The following is a 23233-nucleotide window of genomic DNA, read 5'->3' on the forward strand; positions in this document are numbered from 1 at the left end:
CCCTTTCTTGAAAAGGATACTAGAGGAAGTGACAAGCTAGATATCTGAGCATACAGATACGATACAGTGTGCATAAAAGATCTGACAGAGGCAAGATTTTAGGTTTGTCACGTTGACAAAAAAAGCTCACACTGCATTTAAGTACAAAACTTGTAGTGGTCAAAAATATTATACAATTAGCTGTACAATTTAACATTACCTAGAAGGGACTGTGGACTGGCCTCCTCCAACCCCGAACATCACATTCTGCTTTCAAAATACGATCAGAAACTTAAAACAAAACAAATGATAAAGTGCAACTGTTTAGCGTTGAGAATTTAAAATGTAAGACCAACCTGATGTCTTAACGTAACATCATGCAAATCAGAAACTGGGATATTTATATTTATATATATATAAAAAAAAAAATAGGCCACAAATTAAATGGAATGTAAATCCTTTGGTGATCTAAACTGAATAAATCATGATTATGATTGTGATTAAAACTGTGTGTATATGCATAGTAGGCCACTGATCATATTTTCTGCACCTAACACCTCTGCCTTAGACATAAGAATATCACTTTCTGGCTTCATACGAAGGATTTTTGCTTTCTGATTAGGAAAGAAAAGGAGACAGTTCAATGGTGAGTGTGTCATGAGTATGCAAAAATGCTAATGGAAGAATAAAAATAAAGGTCCATTTCATATGTAGATCCTTTAGAGATTAATGTCAAAGGAAATTATACAGAGCCAAAGATTAAATCGTGGAAGGCAGCAACAGTAACAGAAATACTTTTTCTCTACTGCAATGCAGCTGACATGGTTATCACATTAAGTAGAGTCCTTAAGGATGATAAATTAATTCCCTAGACCTTGCTAGGTCTAAGAAAACATTAAAGGTGTATAAATGCTCATTGTTCTGGAATTAGAAATAAAACACAAGCACGTTTAAGGCTTCAAACTGTCTTGAGATGACCACCTAACAGTGGACAACTCAGTATAAATCCCTTCGTATCCAGCAGCAAGGATTGCTAACAAAATGGTCAAACTTGGAGGTCAATTCATAAATGATAGCCAATACTTCATCAAATGTTCAATCAGCGCCTACTGTTGGTCAAACCCCCTGCAGCTGATCCCTCCCTAGTCTCTCTTACCAAACACCTACTAGGTCTATAAGCTCCACCTTGGTAGAATTCCACTACATTTGATCCTTGGTAGATGTTTGTGCTAGAACATACATACATTTTATGGTTGTTTTTGTCTGAAAAGTCTGCAATAGCAGTAATAGCATGTGGTCCATAAGTTCAAGGGCTCTCACCTCTACCCTCTCCTTCACTTCCTTCTATCCTCTATATCCAGTTTACTATGCCACTTCTGGAATCCATCTCTACAGGTTCTTGTTTGGTGTGTTAGGACACTCCACCTAAAGTCAGCACGTCAAAGCAGATGTCACACACTCGGACTGGCTTGTTCAGGTCGAATTTAATGATTGGGATCTCCTTGATGGAGCACTTGTGGCACAACAAACGACCACAGTGGCGGCTAAAGAGGAGACAGACAATGATTAGAAAGAGTAAGAAATGCACTAGAACTTAGTATTTTAAGACTTTGCAATTTTCTAAATCACATACCAGTGATGTTTTCTGGTAGTGACTCCAAATTTGGCAGCACATTCATAGCAGTTGGAGCCATCACACCATGGAGGCTCTTTAGAGAGCATATCTACACCACATAAGGTAGAAAACATAATATAGACATTGATTAGCAAAAACATTAAAATCATTGGCAGGTGACATGAATTACATTAGCTGTGTTTGAAATTGCTTGCTACTCACTATGCCCTACATTACTTACTGTATGGTGCACTATAAGTAACTAGATTCAGAAGGGCAGTGAACATTTTTGACACTACCTCATGCAGGGTTTTTACAAAAAAAATGCAGTATACTATGGGCATCCGTTAGGAGACCTGTTTTACACTATCCATTGCGGTGCACTGTGGGATTGTTTGAGTGCGCAGAAATCTTTACACTTTTGGTGTTTTGGGAAATAGACAAATACAAAATGGTGGAACCCTAAGAAAAACACAGGGAGAGTCACACCAAACTCCTCATAAATTATGCAAATAATCAGAAAATATCCTGGTATTGCATCAGTAGATACAACTATGCTATGACTATAGAAAATATGTCATAAATCAAGCCAAAATATGACACCTAATTTAATTTATTTCACCCCCCTCAGCCTTGTTGTCAAAGAAGCTTGCATGAGGAAATAATAAAGCAGAAAACAATCTAACCCTTTTTATATTTTGGATATCACCTTGAATGGCATAATGTGACACTTACCAACAGTGATGGGTCGAGTGAGTGAAAAGTCACATATGCCATAGAACAATGAGTGAAAAAATAAGAGCCTGTAGTTCATACCTAAAAGGCGGAAGAGCAGCTGTTTAGTGGCAACTTGATAGTTGAAGATGTTGATGCCCTGATTGTTGTTGACTCCCAGACGCGCCCCAGCCCTCACGATGGCACGACATAGGTTAGCGTTACCTTTCATGTAAGCCAAAAGAAGAACTACCAAAAAAATGAAAATGTTTGCATTTTTAGACACATAAATGCAATAAAAATTAATATATACTCCATTTATACTCAAAGGACACATTTAAATATTGAAAATATGAATAAATATTTATAATTGATACACATTTTTAATCTACAGGGTGGGCCATTTATATGGATACACCTTAATAAAATGAAACTACCACTGGAAGCCTGTGCTAGCATTTCTTCTGCGGTGTTGCTATCAGTGTGTGAAGATTGGGAGAAGAGGGTTGCATTGACAATCCAACACAATGGGCAGCACTTTGAACACATTTTATAAGTGGTCAGAAACTTGTAAATAACTCATGAAAGAATAAAGTTACGTTAAAACCAAGCAAACCATTATTTTTCTTGTGAAATTCCCAATAAGTTTGATGTGTCACATGACTCTCTTCCCCTTGAAAAAACAAAAGTTGGATCCATAATGTCCGACTTCAAAATGGCCGCCACGGTCAACACCCATCTCAAAAGCCCCCCCCCCCCCCCCCCCCCCCTGCACTAATGTGCCACAAACATTGTTATTATCAACAACCTTTCCCATTTATTAAGGTGTATTCATATAAATGGCCTACCCTGTATTATACACATAAATACTCTATAAAGCCCTGCCTTGACCTAAGCCAGAGTGTCAAGCAGGAGAAGAAAACAGGAATTTTAGGTCACACTAACCTGTGTTCCCCTCATTGTCTGGTTTGTCCAGAGGATACTCTGGCATGCATTCCAAGAACAACTCAAAGATAGCAGCTGCATTTTCCTTCCCATAATGCCCAAGGACATGCATGGGAGACTGGCCCCTGAAGGTGACGAGACAGGACAATGTGTTCAGAATTCAGAAAAGAGAAAAAAGAATCATTATGTTTTATAAAACTCTGCAGAATGGATGCTGTTTCTGAATCAAATTAACATCAAGATCCTGATTATATTATGATTTTTTTTGTACAGACTTAAGAATCATAGAGTTAAAGTACACAAGAGATTTCAACAGACACAAGAATGTGCTGAGTGTGTTGTGTATGATGGATGCTATACCTGAGATTGTAGGCCTCTGCGTCTATGTTTGATTCAGTGAGAAGAGCCCGGACGTTATTCAGTCGACCCTGCATCACGGCCAGGTGTAGAGCTGGGATGAGGAAATGAAATCCATAAAATAAGCTCAAACTTAATAGTGATATACAATGTACATCTGTTTCACACTATCATTTTCCCATCACAAAGTAACTCACAGTAATTTAATGGCTGATCGAGAAGGCAACTTGCTGGTAGAATTAATCTTTTATTAGGCATTTAAGACACTGTCTAGCTAATATGACAAATAAAAAGTCAGATTTATTCAAACAGTAGCCAGTTTCTGAGCAGAGACCTACTGTCAGCCTAATATTTTTGATGGGTGAACTAAAGCACAAAATGTTTAAAATGCACTATAGATATTTCAGATATGCTGTTTTCCAGAAATTTGTAGAAACTCCTTTTAATTTGTTATTTGGTTACTTTAACTAACACCCACTGAGGACACAGAACGACTGTAACAACTTTACACACAGCTTGTAGTCTCTACAAATAGAAGAAAAATAAATTAGTCTTTTTTTTTTTTTGCAAAAATATTCGTACCATTGTTGCCATTTTCATCCACAGCAGCATAGTCAACCCCGTTTTCAAGTAGCACAGAACAAATCGTAGCCAGGTCTTGCTGAGCTGCCAGGTGAAGAGCTGTTTGCCGATGTTTTGTCAACTCGTTCACTTTAGCCCCCGCTAAAAGCTAAACAAAAAAAAGAATCTTTCATGAGCCAGTAACCATGAAAACAGCATTAATTCAAATGTTAGGTGGCCAATATATGCAGAATTAATAAATCAATGCAGCCATAATCCATGAAGACATGTCCAAGGAGGATTTTATAATCAAAAGAACAGACATTGTTATTTTTGTTATAATAGCATTCACAATAATAATAATAATTATTATTAATATTATTATTATTATTATTATTATTATAATACATTGTAGCAACTTTAAACACTAACAAAGTCTTGCGAGATGAATTATGTTTGGGGTAAGATGAAATATACACTGGACTACAACTGAATAAAATGTTGATGTCTGACAGAATCTGGAAAGTCACAGTAACGATCATCTCCCTTTCTCCAGCTCTTACCAGGTTGCGGACAATGATCTCAGAGCCGGCCTGTACGGCTAAGTGAAGCGGGGTCAGTTTGGCTGCATCCTGGACTCTGGAGTTGACGTTGGCTTGTACACTAATCAGGAATAGCACACTCTCAATGTCTGAGTTCTGTACGGCAACATGCAGGAAGTTACGCCCTTTGTTATCCACCTGAACAGAAAGAAGAAAAAGACTAAATAAGCATCGTCTTTCTAAGAGTATTTATGTATTATCCCTTCTTTGCAACTAATTAATCTCAGACAATACCAGTGTGCCGGCTGATTATATTGGTTGCAAGCAATCATTTTCACATACACTGACATGCCAAAATTCATGGGATAAGAGTATGTAAATAGATTATGAAGTGGCATTACCTCAGGGTAGGCTTAGATAAACACACGCCTGTATAAGTTGTGAAGTGTTATCTTGTGAGTGTAGTCAATGTGGTGTGTCTTTCATTCCCATATCCCATGGAAGCTAAAGAAAGCTGCACTGACCTGTGGAATATGCCTGTGGGGGCATCCTGCATTGAATGTGGATGTGAATGTGGTCAAGTCACTCGTCTGTTTGCATGGAGAAATCTAGCCAGACACTGCAGGTCACTATCATTATGCACTCGTAGATGGCCACTGCGCTGTCCGCTGTGGGTGGTAATGCCCGCTATGACCTATGTTAAATGTCATTGACATCTGGCATGTCAGTGTATTAAGACTTTGAGACCTTTTTTCGCTAACAACTTTCTAGTTCAGGCCAATAAAAAATACAATTAAATACCATTTGTGGGCTGTCTGAATGATTACTGTGAACTGCATCTGTGCTGTGTTTAGAGGAAAGAGTTTACTTGAAACTGAAAATAGTTAGGAATCAAAAGTTAGTGCAAAACTTCCAGTGGAGTCTAAATGATTAATAATAATAATAAAAAATACTAAATATGGAAATGTGTGTCAGTGTAATGTAAGAATATTTGAATATCCAAATTATTCAGGCCACCCTTAAAATCTAAAGTATTCACATGAATGTTGCATTGATGAAGGAGAATTTGCATGTACGAGTACTGCATTGCATCGTTGCAAATCCATCTCCCACCATGTTTCCCACCTGCTCAGCAGCTCCAGGCTCTCTCTTGAGGATGGCCTCTGCTGCTTTGTTGTTCTTGTGGGTCATGGCACAGGCAAACGGGGTCATTCCCTGCCTGTCTCTCAGACTAAGACGGATATCTGGATGGGAGATGAGCAGCTGGATGATGACGTTGTGCTGGTTACTGATGGCCAGGTGAATTGGGGCCCGTCCCTCAGAGTCCTACATTCAGCAGCAGGGTAAATAATCAGGAACAGTACGGACCACAGCATTAACATTGTGGATGGCCCATGGTTATTTGAACATAAGGTTATGTAAAGTACACAAAGGGCTGGGTAAACAAGATCTGTGTGTTTAGAACTTAAAAAGGTGTGCATAAACAGGAATATTTGTATTAATAAAATTGTTAAGGTTCAAGAAAGCTCTTAAGCAATTTAACAGCTTCTTAGACCTAACAATAAAATTATTTATTTTTCAATAGATTGCTTTTTTATGGTTCCTTAAAATATCCATTCCTCCTCCCAACTGATTCACGTACATAATACAGTTTCAAAATATGGCATAACCATGATTTGATTATTTATACAATAATAACTGTTTTTATAAAAACTGCCAAGCTGGGAATAACTAAATGGAGCATAGAAGATATAACACCTGTGCATTGACATTGGCTCCAAACTCCAGAAGGCACTGAACCACCTCTTCCAGCCCCCAACAGGAGGCTAAGTGCAGTGGGGTCTGACCATCCCTGGCCTCCTCATTACCCTCACCATTAGGACCAGGTCTCCGTGGACTATTTACATCACAACCACTGAAAGAGAAACAGATAAACACATACATTAGAGGGAAGTAAATAGGGGAGTAAGAAAGCATGCTTAGTTGAGCTTATTTTCCTATTACATGTGTTATTTACATGAAACAAAAAACATTCAGTGGAGATCAAAGGCTCAGTGAGGGCCTTCAAAGAAGAATTAAAACAAAGCCCAATAATTCTGTAATTCTGTTAGTGTTTTTCTGTCAGAAATGCTAAGGCCACATTCACTAAGCTCTGCTTTGCTTTGCATAAGGTTTCATTTCAATTACAAGCTTAGTACCACATGAATAAAGACTCCATGGAGTGACAGAGAATAAACAGAATCCTGCACCTCAGACTGACTAGATACATGGGTTTGTGTTCTTTCCCTCAGAAAACTAACGTTAAATTCAGACCAAAAGCACACTGCAGATCCCACACAATGGTATTTTTGTAGTACTGATGGGTCAATTAGAAAAAAAGGATATAAGAAATAAAATAACAGTTGTGCAATTTTACAAATGAGCAAATCACAATTTCACAAAATACATGTTTATAGGACACAATAGCTCACCTGCGTATGAGGAAGCAGGCAGACACCTCGTTGTTCTCATCAATGGCTCTGTGCAGCAGTGTTTGCTGGCATCCTCCAGGACCTGTGCTCCAGCAGGTGGCATCGCAGCCATGCCTGACCTATTATCAACCACATTACAGGCAAAACAAGTTACTATTAGAGGCCATTATTTGGCCTCAGGAAACAATTCAATGAATGATAAAACCTCATATTCAAATCCCTGAACACTAGGAATGGCAATTGCTAGAAGCTTCTTTTACACAGTGTAAGAGTTGGACTTCATCCTTTGTCATGTTATGTTTTCTGGTTCTGTTTTATTCCAAGACATATGTTTAAATACGTCCTCTGGTGTTTTCTTGACTGCTGTTCAGGCAAACTGTAATGTCTAGGCTTGTTAAACATCTGATCTCCTGTGTTAGTTTCTCTGTTACTTGTGTCATGTTCCTCTAGGTCTTTTAGTCGCTCTGTGGTTGCTATTTTTCTAGTATTTATATGTTTGTCATCAAACCACTTCCACATTTGTATCCAGCCTCTGAGTCTTAAATGATAATACAGCATGCATACACAACAAATATATAACACCACCACCACCATTTATTTTAATTAAATATTTGCTTGGTAGTGAGTGTAATATTCCAGATTTCATGCAGTTGAACCATTACTATTAGAACAATGTCACCAGCTCCTTACCAGTGTTGAGGCAATGTCCTCCAGGCCATTCTCTAATGCCAGCCACAGTGGAGGATCCCCTTTCTCATTAACCACAGACATGTCAGCTCCCCGTGTGCAGATGGCATCCACCACTAGAGGGAGCTGGTTACTAATGGCCAGCTGCAAGGCCGTCTGACCCTCCTGAGTCCTGAGAATGGAAAGAAAGTCTTTAGTTGCTCATTCGGGGTAGGGCACCATATTTACTCAGAATATCTATAATGATTATTATAGTCATCAACACATTCTGGCTGATTCTAAAACTGATGGCTGCTTTATAATGCGAGATAGATAAGTAACAGTGACTCATATATACTCACATATGAGTATATTTGAGTAAGGTTACAATCTACAGGTGTAACACTACAGGCTCTTCCCTTGTAGTGAGACGTGATGTTTTTCATTGCGGATGTCAGGCTTCAAGCAGTGAGCAACTAGGGGTTCGGTTTCTTGCTCAAGGATACCTCAGCCGTGGATTAAGAGAACAGTGTTGTTCTGGCCTGTGAGAACTGTACCTGACATTAATATCTGCCTGATGTTCCAGAAGGAAGAGGGCGCTCTTGCTGTCTTGACGCTTGATGGCCATGTGTAAGAGAGTCTGACCATCTGACATGGTGTCATTAATGGCAGCACCTGACCCCAGGAGTTGGGCAGCAATGGTGTGCATTCCTATTAGCAACACATAAGATACAAATCATCTGCTTCCAACAATCTACCAAGATTTACAAACTCACTACTATCATGTTTGAATTCAAAATACGACACGTCATTGCATATTAGATCGCAGAAATGTGTTAAAACCTGAAAATATGAAAGAGGTTACTTGTTGCTTAAAGTCAGTTAAGAAATATTACAAGAACTACTAGTAACAGAAAAATACAACATTTAAAAGTCTATTATCCATCTATTTTGGAAACACTACATATAGCTATCAGAACTTAGACTAAAGTGAAGTCTATGAGCTTGATTTGGCTCTACCTGTCCAGAGGGCAAGCCCAAGCACTGTCTGGTCCAAGGAGTCTTTAAGGCTGAAATCTGGGATGATCTGTAGGTTGTTGGTGGCGTGAAGGGCGTTAGCTGTAAGAGAAAAAGTAAATTCTTGTTCCCACACTGGTCTTATAAGAATTAGATATACTTTTCACTTTTGTCCTCATTATTCATTGTTATATTCAAAATTATTTAAAGTTACTATTAAAAATACAGGTAGATATTGGCACTTATATAAAACAACCAATAATGGTTAGTTTTATCAGTTACACCTCTTTATCCTTAAAGAAACATACACAATTTTGGCCATCATATCTAAGCCAAAATAATAATGAAAATAAATATTTCATTTTATATTTCTTTTATTCATTCGTCCATCCAGTCACACAGTACCTTTCTGCTCCAATATGACAGAAACCACATCCGGGTGGTTGTGGACAATGGCCATGTGCAGAGGGCTTTGTAAATACACTCCATGGTTCCGGTCACTGTCAGGGAGAGCACTCTGGGTCTGAAGGTTTGGATTTGCTCCCTGTTGGAGAAGCTCTGCTGTCAGACCAGCCAAGCCAGAGCGACAGGCAATGTGGAGGGGAGTCTCACCCTACAATGACAATGACATAGAGGCCAAAAAATGTATGCATGAGAATACAGGGATGTCCAGCTAAAAGCCTGGAGAGCACATTAAAATCCTTAAAAATACTTACCCATTTGTTGGTGTGATTGACCTTAGCCCCATGAGTAGCCAGGAAGATAGCAGCTGCCTCACTGCCAGCAAGGGCTGCTCTCTGCATAAGACAGTTCCCTTAAAAATAATAATATAAAATAATAAATACATGTAACATAGACATGCCATAAATAATTATTACATACTTTAATTTATTCAGTTGTTATTTATTCAAATGACTTCAGCCGTTTTGCCTGGCACCCTGCCACTGTGCTCAGCTGCCTGGCTCTCGCTGAGCATTAAACATCACATGACTAGGATTGCAGGTACAGTGTTCCAAAACAGCAGCTTTGGCACCAAGGCATCTTAAAGTCAGAACACATTCAAAGCCTTATTTAAGAACCCGTCCGACTACCAGGTCACTTCAGCACAATCACACAAACAAATAAAACCACACACAAGTGCACATGTAAGTGCATGTGCATAATTTCAATTAATGACAATATTAAAAACATGCTAATCTCTGGTTGGTTAAAATGAATAAGATCCTGTAGGATACCTGAGGCATCTGGAGCATCGGGATTACTCCCTCTCTGTATGAGTCGGGCTGCAAAGCTATTCTCATCAAACGAGGTACCATTGACCACTGGTGCATCGTCCTCAAAGGGGTTAATGGAAGGGTCAGAGGCCACCGTGATATATTGCAGGGCTAACCACAGAGCTGTGCTCCCCTCATGGTCCTTGAGCTCCAGGTCCAACCTAAACAACAAAACGTTGTAACGGAGAACGTGTTTCTAAGGCTTAAGGAACAGCATATTTTGTTTTAGAGGAATACATTTAAAAAGGTTTTGATTATCTAGCAAAAGATCAAGCACTCACTGTTTGCACTGTAGAAGCTGGTTGAACACCGGCTCATTTCCTGACAAAACTGCTTCATGTAAAGGTGTCCTAAAAGGTCAATGATTGCATATAGAATATTTTCATGTCATGTATGGTAATTCACAATTATTTTTTGTTGCATAGTTAATGTTACAATGTTACAAATCACTGTAAAATATCACATTCAAACTAACTTACAGCATGCGAGATATTAGTTAAAGGAACACAAGGTATGATTTGTATTTTTACTCCTGGGCTCTCACTACAGTTGCAGAGTATATTTGGATTGTTACAGGACTGTTCTGAAAGCAATGGGGAGGGTGAGAAATGGGTGGTTTCCTACCCTCCTCCATAGGTTACATACTGCAGTTTCTTCAGACCGGAGCCCAGAGTAGAATAACAGAGGTTCTATTCTCCCTACAGCTGGTCAATCATTTTATGCACATTTAGTGTATACCTTCTTCAGCTGCTTTTGCATTTTCCTTGACTATTTCCCTATATATGTTCCATTCCCCACCAACAAATTGTAAGTTTATCTAAAAAGTAACTTCTCAGCTACAGAATGAGGAAACTGTTCAGTAGAGCTTGGCCAACCTTGCCGATCACATTAAAAAAAAAAAAAAAAAAAAAAAAAAAAAAAGCATTCTAAACTACATTATCTACCGTCCTCTGCTGTTCTGCATGTTGGCATTGGCTCCGGTTTTAAGCAGGGCCTCAGCGATGCGGGCCATGCCACTCATTACTTCAGCACTATGTTTCTTTGGGCTGAAAGAGCAGACCAGATGCAGGGGGGTCTCCACTGCCCCAACTGTGGCTGCATTCACCTGGGCCGAATGGCGGATGAGGAAGGTGGAGGCAAATTCATCTCCTGTTGATAAGTGGAAAGATACAAGTGATAACTGACTGGAACAGAACATTTATAAACCACTGATCATCACATATATTTTATTGGCGAGCAGAATGAGAAGGTCAGCATTAATTTAGATTCTAACAGTTTTAGGGAAATGTAGAACAAAGTGTTTTATTTCTAGTGCTGGACAATACAGATACAATGTATAAAACTTTCAAATATAATTTAGTAATATTTAGAATTTAAAGAAGCAGTGTTTCCTGTGCACTGATACTTCATGATAAAAGACTATAAGGACACCTGCTAATCAGACATTTGTTCTGAGGCGTAGGGTACAAAATGGGGTTTGTCTCCCTTTGCTGCAGTAGCAGCTTCTATTCTTTGGTAAACACTTTCAACTAGATATTGGAAGATTTGGAAGATGTTTATAAGGATCTGTTGGGAGTCAACCACAAGTTTTGTGAGGTCAGGTACTGGTGTTGGATGTATAATTCAAGATCACAAATGCTTCTCCAGCTCATTATAAAAGTTCTGGTTAGAGCATCGCTAGAGAACACAGTTCCAACGTTTCACAGCCCAGTGCTGGAGGGCTTCATAACCATGTGGTTCATGCATGAACATGTTAAACTCAAACTTCAACTTAATTTCAACTTAGGTCTTTCTGTGGTGATCATACAAGCTGTGTTTGAAAGACTGGACACCACAATGCTTTACAAAATCATTCCACAATGAATTAGTCCATTAATTATATAATTACATTAGTAACTAATATGACTATTTATAAGGGATATCTACAAACCCTTGTATATGTAGTGGACACTGGAGCTCACCACTACTTTCTTAAATATCACTATAATACAGCTCAGTCTGAATATAATATAATATTGTATGAAACAATAAACGAATCAGTACTTGACTAAAATTAATTCACCCAAAAAGACTAAATGTAAATGACAGTTCTGCAAAGCCACAGAGCCCCCTACCTCTCTGGATTGCTTTGTGCAGGAGGCTCCAGCCACTCTGATCCACCATGTCTACATCTGCTTTATTGTTGACCAATGTGGTGGCAATGCTTTCTAGCTTTCTTGATAAGGCCAAATCCAGCGCCAGGTCTCCGTTATTGTCCAATTCGTTCAGCTTACCAGGCAACTGGAAGTATAAAGGAGAAGGACTTTTGCCCCTTAATCTGAAGTGATAGGTTAATTAGTTCATGTTGATTGTTTACTATACCAATAAAATGTAATACACTAGAAGCAAACACATCTCAGTTTTATAATAGCTACTCTTTCATAATTACAAACTGCCCCTTTAACTGTCCCATCATACCAATCTTTGAAGCAAAACGTCAGAGGCATTTATAAGGCGTCTAAGAAAATATCCTTTAATAGTATTCCAAAACTTAACATCAAGACATGTGGCCGTGTAATTTTGTTTACTGTTGTTTCACAATACTGAATTTATAACAAAATGATTGCTTTAATTAAAAATGTAATGTATTAAAATATTGTCCCTGGTGTTTCCTCAGTATTTTGTTACCCGACCAATATGTTCATACTCAAAAAAGTGTCTACAGGCATCCTTAACTGACAAAGAAATGCATTTACAAAATCTATGTGAAATGTGCTTGAGTTTCTTCATGTCTGTGGTACCTGAGCATCCATCTCTATAAGGTAGAGGAAGACCACATCCTCCCTCTCAACTTTGATAGCCTTGTGAAGAGGAAATTCTGTTTTGGACTTGATCATCTTATACAGCAGCTGGGCACTCATAGTGCTGAAGTCCTCCTTCCGCAGGTCGTCCTGTAAAGACAGAGGACAGTTAGAACAGGTAAAAAGCCGAAGGCAACACAATAATTTATTCTACATCAGTGACCAAAAGGCAATTTACCATATAATTACTGCACGCCATGATTGTGATATTCTTTAAAAGGCAGAATGAACACACAGGTAAACCCTTAAGGATTAGTATGACATTTAAGGATTAAATTATTTTAACCAAAATAACAGAACTTGGATAAGTCGGCGTTCTTTGATCCAAATTTAATCATCACACAAAAGTACAAATTCTTATGGGTGAATGTCAACAAAAATGTTCCAATACCTTGCCTAAAGCATTCTCAAAGTCTGTTACCGCGTTATTACTTTAAATGACCTTTTAAATGTTGTGAATTATATCAGCGTTAAAACTGTACCACTGCATATTTCATTTATGACTCTATTTGATATTCATTATTAATGTGAAAAAGTCTTAAAATAATGTGATATATTTTTGTGATATATCCTTAGTTAAGTGTCATTTATACATTCTGCATCATAATGAGCCCAACGATAATGTATCATATTGAGCAGTGTGCCCTGCATGTGGTCATCATTAAGCCAGAGAGCACACTGTTTTTTGAATCCCAAATTCAGATAGCTTAAAGTCTAGGCCGACCAGGTGAGAGATACTGCAGAGGAAGAGATGCTCCCACTGTGTGTGCATCTGCATTATCAGCAGGTGCAAAGACTGACCCGTTCCAGTCTCAAATATCACCTTGAGGATCAGTGAGCTCGTCCCATGAGGATTTATGGGAGGGAAGTGAAGTCTCATAAAAGAGGCCCTGAACATCAAGGACAACTTTACACTGGAGTCTGTACCCTACTGTCAGACAGACAGCAGGAGACAGGTATTATGAGCCAGTGACTCAAACAGAATGCAGCAAAAATACAGCGCAAGAAAGATGGCTGACCAAAAGATAAAGAAAATGACTGGTAACCTTAAGTGTTCTGGCTGTTAAGGACAGATCATGGATTTTACTTTTAAGTCAACAATGATATAAGCAAGATCAGTCAGTACAAAGAGAGGATTGTATTGAGTTCACTGTGTAACAGTGGCAGGAAATACAATCAATTCAAAGATACACTGTAATTTCCTATTGAAATATTCTGAATTAATTTACAAATATGGCAATTGTTTGCAGCCATAAAATATGGCTATAATGAAATAAGCAAGTTTTAGTAGGCAAAACAAAACTGTGCTGAACATTGGATTTGCAAATCCTCTATAACATGTTTAACTGCATGACTCAAGACCCAAATCTAATGTAGCATATTAAGTTATACAGAGTTAATCGGGATTTACAAAGCCAATCAGCCATTTGCCAGGCTGTATAGAGTAAGTGGCTAATATTGTAAGATTCACAACATAAAAAATAATGTTACTCTAAAAAAACGATCAGGCTTTGAGGAGGAGTACAGGCATAGCTTAAATGTGTATCACGGTCATCTTCATTTTGCCGCCCATGTGGGACTAACAGCCCCCAGAAAGCAACATGGAAGCAAGTGAGTGAAATTCCCTACATAGACACATGCTGCTGAACTGTACAAAAACTACTGGCCTAGAAAAGTGTATGAGTAAAAGATTCATTGTTTTAATATCAAAATCACAATTAGAAATATCTCAATTTTCAAGCTACAAGAGCTGTAACTTTTATTATATCAGATTACATTATTAAACTACTGCCTTAATTTTTAATCAGGGAAATTAAACTTCATAACACAGAGCTTGTGAACTGGCAGAAATTAGTTAGATCAATCTAAAACCCACAAACACAGACTACATGCTGTGACATGACAAATACAAATGGCAGGATGACAGATGCATGTACACTGGCAGTAAATGGCTAGTGTCAAACAAGTAATTGTAGATATTCTAGTCTACTTGGCTAAAAGAACAGGCCTGGAACTTAATAAATAAATAAGATGTATGAATCATAATATAAATTTATTTTATAATATAAAAAACACATCAAGTAATATTATCATAACCGTCTCGTTATATACAGCTTTTATGGAAAACTGCTGGCCATCAACCCAGTTATCCTACGGTCTTCTGAAATGTAGTGCAGAAAACAGATGTATCAGAAAGATACAGGCAGCAATCTTCCCAGGGAGAGCACTAATAATGACTGGAGGCTGAGCTGCTAAATGAGACTGACTCACCCAATGGCTGGCAATGATCTCACCGCAGTAGTTCATCAAAGTGCTGGCGTCCAGCTCCTCGGCTGTCTGGTAGAACCTGATACAATTCCTCACGTTCACTGAGGACATCACTCCTTTCTCACATCTAAGAAAAAAAATGTGTCTATTATATTTTACTGAAAGCAATTTATTTTTTTTCTGAGGCAAGATGTTAATACACATGTGCTAGGCCTGTCACAATGAGTACATTATAGATTTAATGTACAATGTGTGAACATTTCCTCAGTAATGTTTGCTGACCTCAATACTGTCCATTGTGTTTATCTGAATATTCTTAATAACTGAACAATCTCGAGTGGCTTATAGCTTTTATAAACAGTGGTCAACCTAAAATACACAATTGTTCAATTGATACCCATATTTATTCATAAACAACCATTCACCATAAAGTATTCTTCCGCCACACTGTGTAGTCTGTTAATGGCGAGCACTGTTGCTAAGCAACATGAGGGCCATACATAGCCACACCACTGAACAAAATATGTTCACATATAACCAGCGTTTCTTAGTTGAGTGAAAATACTTAAATTTCTGTGCTCTTTCTGAAGGGACTCTTACTCTAGAGAATAAGCTGCATAAAGTATAGGGTTATCCTTGGGCTGTGTTTTTTGCCTTTAGCTCAAGAAACTGGCTGAGTAGCATTAGCTTAACCAAGCACTGTATTGTCTCCTGATTTCACGCTGTTCTTGGGTAATTGAATAAAACAGTCACAGTGAACTTCAGTGTTCAATTCATAAATCACATTTGGGAGTAGTCTTTGTTATAACCATTTCTTCACCCATGTAAACTCTGGTAGCTAAGCAGTCTAACATGAAAGGTTAGACACTAATAAAGTTAGACACTACCAAGGTTTAAAACAGTGAGGCATTAATATAGAATTCAGATGTTGTGAGGCGGTCATAGGTGGCATATATCATGTATTTTACAACAGCTTTGAACGTGGCTCAGTCAATCAGATTTTAGGACCGGAACTATCTGTTGTATAAATTAAAGTTCAGTTATATGTAATTACATAATAGCATGATAATTATCTTCCTCTTGGTGTAATAAATGGCTTTACAATTACAATAATTTTGTTTATCGCACTTATTTCTGGGACAATATATCAACCACAAGATACGGCTATTGTGACAGGCCTAATATATGCCCATTAGGAATGTGTGTTCTGACCAATAAAAATATCTGGCTGTGTTCATGAGCTGACTGCCTGTGATTGAAGAGCTACAACCTTGTTATAAAGACACCATAAGTTATATATACACACACACATATATTTGTAATGTTATCCTAACCAGAATTTTATATTTGGCTGTGCCATAAGAATTCAAAAACTGAAATATAAATGAAAAATACTGGTTCTACTGATACATTTATACAGCAATTGAAATATTTAAAATAATACTGGCACCTGCAGAAGTTAATAGAATACCTATGGGTCATAACACCCATAGGCTATAAGACAGACAAAAAGCTACAACCTGCAACCTATGAATCATCTACCCATTCATACTACAACCCCCATGCAGAGAAGTTTGCCCACCTCTCCCGCAGAAGGTGGAGCTGGAAGCGGTTGGCCAGCTTCATTAGGTCGATGAGGAAAGTGTCGTCTTCGCTCAACTCCAGCTCATCAGTGTATGCCCAGCGCAGCATCGCCATGGCAACTTCTGGCTTGGCTTCTGCGCACCATGCCATGATTGTAGAAGATGAAGAGCAGTGGGGGGGGGGGGAGGTACAGAGACTTTTCACAGAAAATACTCAAATAAAGCAAAAACAGCCATGCTATATATGAACGGTTCAATGAAAGCTCATTTCCAATCTGATTCCCTTGATTTTTCTTGACCTATATTCCATAGTTGCCCCCAGTACACAGGCAGAGCACAGCTACCAAGCAGTGAAAACAGGAAAGGAACATGCATTTGTGTTTAGACAAAGCGTTGTTATATTTATAATTCAAAAATTGAGAATGTATTTAAATTTTATACAGTAAATTATTGATTAATTTTAATTTTTTGATGCAGAAACAATGAATAATATGCAGGTCCATAACACAAAATACACATTACCCATCACTGTAGGTCACTCTAGAGATGAGTGAGCTGAGCCATGTCTATTTAAAATCAACCTGTCTTAAAATGAACGCATTTCATATATACAATGTCATGCAAAAATTCGAATAATTGATTATTGCTATTGGTTTTATCAGGTGTAATGCCTTAAACAATGAGGAAGAAATTTTTTGGTACAGTTTAATTCATGATAAGGACCTTCTTATGTCCAGGGGCAGTACAGCAGAAAGGCTAAATTTTTCCCTCACCTGACAGGTCTAGCTCGGAGGTGGAAGCCAGGCTGGCCAGACTCCAGCTGTCACTGCGGGCTGCCAGCACAAACTTATGTGCACTCAGCTTCTGCTCTCCGATTTTCACCTTCAGGTCACTGCAACACAGAGCTACTGCTTAAACTATCCTTCAGAGATTCAGACTCACAGAGGTATGGCTAAAAAAGTTAGTCAAGTCAGTTTACTTTTGATAAGGTTGACTGACAAAAGGTGCTTAAAACAAAATGACTTGTTATAAATTACTATGAAATGTACTGTTAAAAATGCTGATACAGCTGAAACGCAATATCACATTAAGTCATAGATCAAATTAAGATAGTATTGCTTTGCTGCACCATGAAAGACAATATGATCTGTCATACTAACACATTTTTGAATGATGGTGGTGCTGAGACAGTGCAAAGTGAGAAGTCGTCAAAGTCATAGCTCAAACATTCTGTGCAATGTTGGATAGATCATTTATACTGATTAGAAATAATTCTTAGCTGCAGCCCAAGTGCACACTGCAATGTTCGTCTTAAGCTGTTTTTGCATCAAATCCGAAAGCCGAGGTCCTATCTGGGGTGACACTTCATGGCTTCACTGATCTGATTAGCCAAAACAGCTTGGACATAAACATCAAAACCTTCTTCCCCACAGGGATTAAAGCAAAAATAAATGTGTCAAACACATCAGGAGCATTTTTTAAATATCTGCCATGTAGAATGCAGCACACAGTCACTCACACTTTCCAAAAAAAGTTAACCTTATTTAGCCTAGATCTGTGTCCATACACTTATTTGTCTTCACCTCACAGATTAGCTAGCTCTCTATTCTTCTTATATAAGTCACTCCACACAAGGGAAAAGTATGAAGCTATTTCATATATGCTTAACAAAAAAACTGAATTTAATTTTGACTGGTATAGAGCACAAACAAAAACCAGACATGTTGAATTACAAATTAAAACTGCACAGAAGCAGGGCTGGAGAGTAGCCGGGTATGCTACACCTCACTCACTCCTATTTAGCAGGATCAAAATTATCCCCAAGAGGGAGCCTTTAATAATTAAATAGCTTTACATAGCTGGTTCATAAGCGCAGTGATTTGAATTATAAATGAAATATTTTGTCCTGTTTCTTATAACACTGCATGACCCCAAAATATCATTACAGTGATTTTTCAATTTATGTTATTTTTTAAACGTGCAAGTACATTACTGCCATGTACTGTACGTTCAAACTTGTTCACAAACCTATAAATACAAAACACTGTTAGACTTCAATCTTAAAAATATTCATCTTTTGCATTTTTACACTTTTGCTACATTGCTCATTTCTACAACACAAATAGTGCACTAATCAAACAATGAGCAATTTAATATTTCGTCTACATCTTATATCTTATGACTTCAAATTTCTGCACAAACCTATATTGATCCTGCTGGAAGAGGTCAGCCACAATGGCCATCAGGCGACTAATGAAGGAATCACTGGGCTGGGAGGAGGAGCTGTGGCCAGAAACTTGAGCGGCCAGCATAGAGCACTTTCTCTCCGTCTCCACCAGCTTCTGCTGCATCTTCACGTACTCCTGCCGAAGCAGGGACAGGTGCTTCTGCAGCTTCTGCACCTCCTCTGCAAAGCAGAATGATAGGGGAAGAGAAAGATTTAATTTTCATGAAACAGGATGGCTAAAATGTAAATGATGAACAGGTATAAAAGCAGGAGTAAGGAGGAAAAACATGAGAAATGTGTGCTAGTGAGAGGAATTCCATAAAGAAAATAAGAAATAAATCCTAAATAACAAAAGGAGTACAAATTCCAAAGTACTGATATAGCAGACTGGGTGGAAAGTACTTCATAAGGCGGCACCACAACCTTCCAGAGGAGCTAAGGTGATGCCGTAATGTTGGGGGTGATAAGATCTCCAAAACATAACTGAGACAAATTATACAAACAGTACACACCTTGGGCTCCAAGGGTGGATTTCACAAAGCTGGATTTCCCACAAAGCTAGGAACTTTAAGCCCCGTTTGGCAAAAAGGAAAATTACATAATCTACCCCATCTAATACATCATATGTAGCTGTCAGCTAAGATATGTTTGGCATCTAAGTTTGTAACTTTAATTTTGTTCTTGAAACTGGAATTTAAAACAAACAAAAGCAAAGTTAAAATGTGGCACAGTGATAACTACTGCTTTATGCTACACTCTGGTGACATTTGAGGTCAAATCATCAATAAAAAAAAAAAAAAAAATCCAAGAAGTCCAAGAAGAATGTCCGTTTACTTTGGTCTGATTGGATAATTATGTGGCTAACATAATGGAGTTACAGCATACCGAGCAATTCATAGGGCACCCATTATTTAATTCATTTGATTATATTCATCATTTTTCAAGCTGAGAACTTTGAGCTGTCTTCTCACAGTGGAAGGATGGACAGAAACAGCAGGGGTCAACTTTCTCTGATCTCTCATGGATGAAATCTCTGATGACCGTTAGTGAAAAGTAATGTTTTTTTTTCTTGATGGGGACATCTTTGGTGGTCTACTAACTTCACAACTGGACAATCCCTAATTTCAGTTTATATTTATTTTTTACATTTTTGATTTTTTGAAACACTCTTTTTCCATTTGCTAACTTACTTTCCATTTCCTGTCTAATCTCAGAAGAATCTAGTAAAAGATGACCGATTTGTACTTTGCAGCTGCTATGATATCAAATTCAGTTAAAACAGGGTGGTACATGTACTAACAATATCCCTTAAAACGCTTAGGGCCAATTTTGTTTTTCAGGAATTGTATGTAATTCTCTTGCAATGAGTGGCGAAACACTTTCTGAAAATGATTACTTCCCTCGAGCGAGAAGACCAGGGATTGGACTGCTTAATGCCAAATCTGCAAGTTTTGCTTCCTTCCTTTTTAATGTCAGTTCACCCGCCTGTGTGTGTGTGGCATTCCACAGAATGCTGAGGAAACACTTTGCCTTTGCCCTGTCTTCACTGAGGGATTGAAAAAGCTTAGGCTGATTGGTTCACAAAGTTACTCCTAACCACCTGACATGGTCTTGGGAACATAAAGAATGCTCCAAACCTAACAACACAAAGCTCAGCATTAGGCAAAATCACAACACAATACACTATTACTTTCTTTAAGCTTAATTACAGTGTAATAGACCCCCAACTAGTTCTGGTAATCCATTAAAACTCTGTGTAAAAACCAACGACAGGCCTGTTGTACTTTATTAGGGCAGCTTACTTCTAAGCAGCAAGCAATAGTGTCAGCAGATATGTTTCTTGGGAGGTCAATAGGCACCATAAAGCACTTTAAAAGGCACAATAGCATGTGAAAGGCACAATAACCTGAACATGCAATCAACACACTTTAAAAAGAACTGATTCTGAACAACAGACAAAGGGGAGAAAATCTGAGTAGAGAGATTGAAAACTATAACCTTAACATCAAAAGTGCTGATCAAATTCATACGAACAGAACAAGGTTTAAAAATATGGTATGGTATTTATGGTAAAACCATGTTTTACTCATCATGTTCATTCAAGATAGAAATGACCGAGACTGGACCAGAGGAGAGCAAAATAATATATCACATTGTGGCTTAACCACTTAACAGACTGTTTTTTGTGTATTGCAACATAGGCAGAGTTTTGCCTTATCTATTGTGGCAGCCTGTTGTTAGTAGTATTTATCAGATCTCTTGTCATGTATGGCAAAATTTGCTAAGATAAATCTACTGTTATAACTTTGCCACTATGAACATAACATTTGCCATGATTAACATAAACCTACAAAGACTCACAAGAAGAATCTTGTGAATTAAACTGAAGCATCACTGGTCAATTTAAACAGAACATAAAAAGCAGTAGGTGTATTGTAGGCATCGGTACATGTTTATATACTTTATACTATGAATTTTATTGAGGTTTTCACACACACCTGTGCCAAGGGAACGAGTCTACAGTTAATGAAGTATAGATTTGATCAGTGGTGCTTTAAGTACCAATATACACAATATGCTCAGAAATGTATACTATTAATCACCATAAGCATGAAATATTTTCACAATAATCACATCTAACTGTAACCAATTTTAAAGTCCCCTTCTGGTCATTGACAAAATCTCTAAGAACACATCTCTGTTTATCAAAATGACAATTAGAAATTGTTCCTAAGAAGGAAAAAAAATCCTAATGCACTCCAAGTGGCTTCACACAATTAGGTTAGGTTTACAATTGGTTGACTGTTTGAATTCTCCTGTCTAAGACTGGCTTTGGAAACACTGCAATTATAATGCATACATGTTCATGATACATCTTTTAACAAGTTAACAAGATGAAAACTTGATTTTCACTTAAGGGTGCATTTTCAGGCAACAGTGGCTGTGTTGTTTGGGGTGATCGGAGACTGGAGGGGAACAATGTAACACTATGTCTTTGCCTTCATTCTATGCACACAAGTCTGAATACACAATCCTTGCCTCCGTCTCCACACACCTGTCCACCAATCTGCCTAAGCTGAAAATTGATGAGACTGGTTCCTTACGTTAATGACATGAAAAAATCCCTGTCTGTCTGATTCTGCCTGTTTGGAAGTGTCTTAAAAACACGGCAGATTCAAGGCAGAAATTCTCAGCCATCACACCGACCGCATTTTTCGCTCAAGATACGTCTTCCAGTTTATAAAAACACCAAATTGACATGTTTAATGTAAAAACCTTGATCTTCAAGGGGGTCGGTTGGGACGGTCGGTTACGAGGCTCCACTAAACTCAACAGCTCAACAGCTGATTCACAGCGTTAGAGCTACCAATGCTCCACAGCATGAACCAAAAAACATAAATATCTCACGTCGCAAAAATACTGAAGTATGGTTCTATTCTGCGTTTTAATTTAGACACAGTAACCGGCGTTTTTCATTGCTCCAACCACCGCCCAGCCCACCTCTCTCCCTCTTAGTAATGTTACTGTCAGCTCGACACGAATTACCGTTAATAATAAAGCGCCATATTAACGGAGTCACAGCGTCAATACGCTTATTTCTCATTTGCCTCACTGCCGTTAGATAATAGATTTACAGACACGCCTTGCCGTTGTGCCGATAGGGAATTATCTCCACATCTAAAACAGAAAGGGCGTGAAAATAAGCAAGAAATGATTTTCATACCTTCCGCCATGTTGGATCCGTGGCTGGTCGCGCGCTCTCGCGAGAACGCGCACAGAACAGGAGGACGGCTAAGGGCGGAGAATAAACAAATTAGCATATATATTATTTAAACAGATTTTTGAAAGTTGTAAGCACTTAATTCAAATTCCACTTAAACGTTAAAGCCCATAAGCAGCAGATGTTTCTGTATTTAATGTCTTGGCCCCTCTGTTTGTGTGAAGTAAGACAGAAAAATCAGCCATAGCTCCTTTAAATACATATTTAATTTTTTAGATACATAACACATTTTCCAAACTCTCATTTTGAGGAATAAAGAGGGTGATTTAAGAATGTAAAGACTGACATATGCAAATGACCTCTGTTCAGACTGGTTACACTGTACCTGACCTAAAAGCAACATGAAACACCTCAGTGTGAATGGGTGGAGCTAAACTTGCGCACTGGCACATT

General features: G+C 38.2%; 1 protein-coding gene across 1 annotated transcript; it reads right to left on the reverse strand.

Moving 5' to 3' along the window:
- Window positions 1-22839, reverse strand: ankfy1 (ankyrin repeat and FYVE domain containing 1). The gene is made up of 25 exons (XM_066660051.1): window positions 22784-22839; window positions 19035-19239; window positions 17606-17724; window positions 16832-16967; window positions 15253-15376; window positions 12922-13071; window positions 12256-12421; window positions 11086-11290; window positions 10423-10491; window positions 10103-10302; window positions 9584-9681; window positions 9273-9480; window positions 8871-8969; window positions 8408-8561; window positions 7875-8043; window positions 7185-7303; window positions 6472-6628; window positions 5839-6039; window positions 4735-4911; window positions 4193-4340; window positions 3614-3704; window positions 3254-3378; window positions 2411-2557; window positions 1613-1703; window positions 1-1523 (listed from the first exon to the last, which is right to left on the reverse strand). Exons 1-25 carry the CDS (start codon window positions 22791-22793, stop codon window positions 1391-1393), a joined length of 3501 nt encoding a protein of 1166 aa, XP_066516148.1. The 5' UTR covers window positions 22794-22839; the 3' UTR covers window positions 1-1390.
- Window positions 22840-23233: the final 394 nt, after the last annotated feature.

Source organism: Hoplias malabaricus, chromosome 2 (genome assembly GCF_029633855.1).
Source record: "Hoplias malabaricus isolate fHopMal1 chromosome 2, fHopMal1.hap1, whole genome shotgun sequence".
NCBI lineage: Eukaryota > Metazoa > Chordata > Actinopteri > Characiformes > Erythrinidae > Hoplias > Hoplias malabaricus.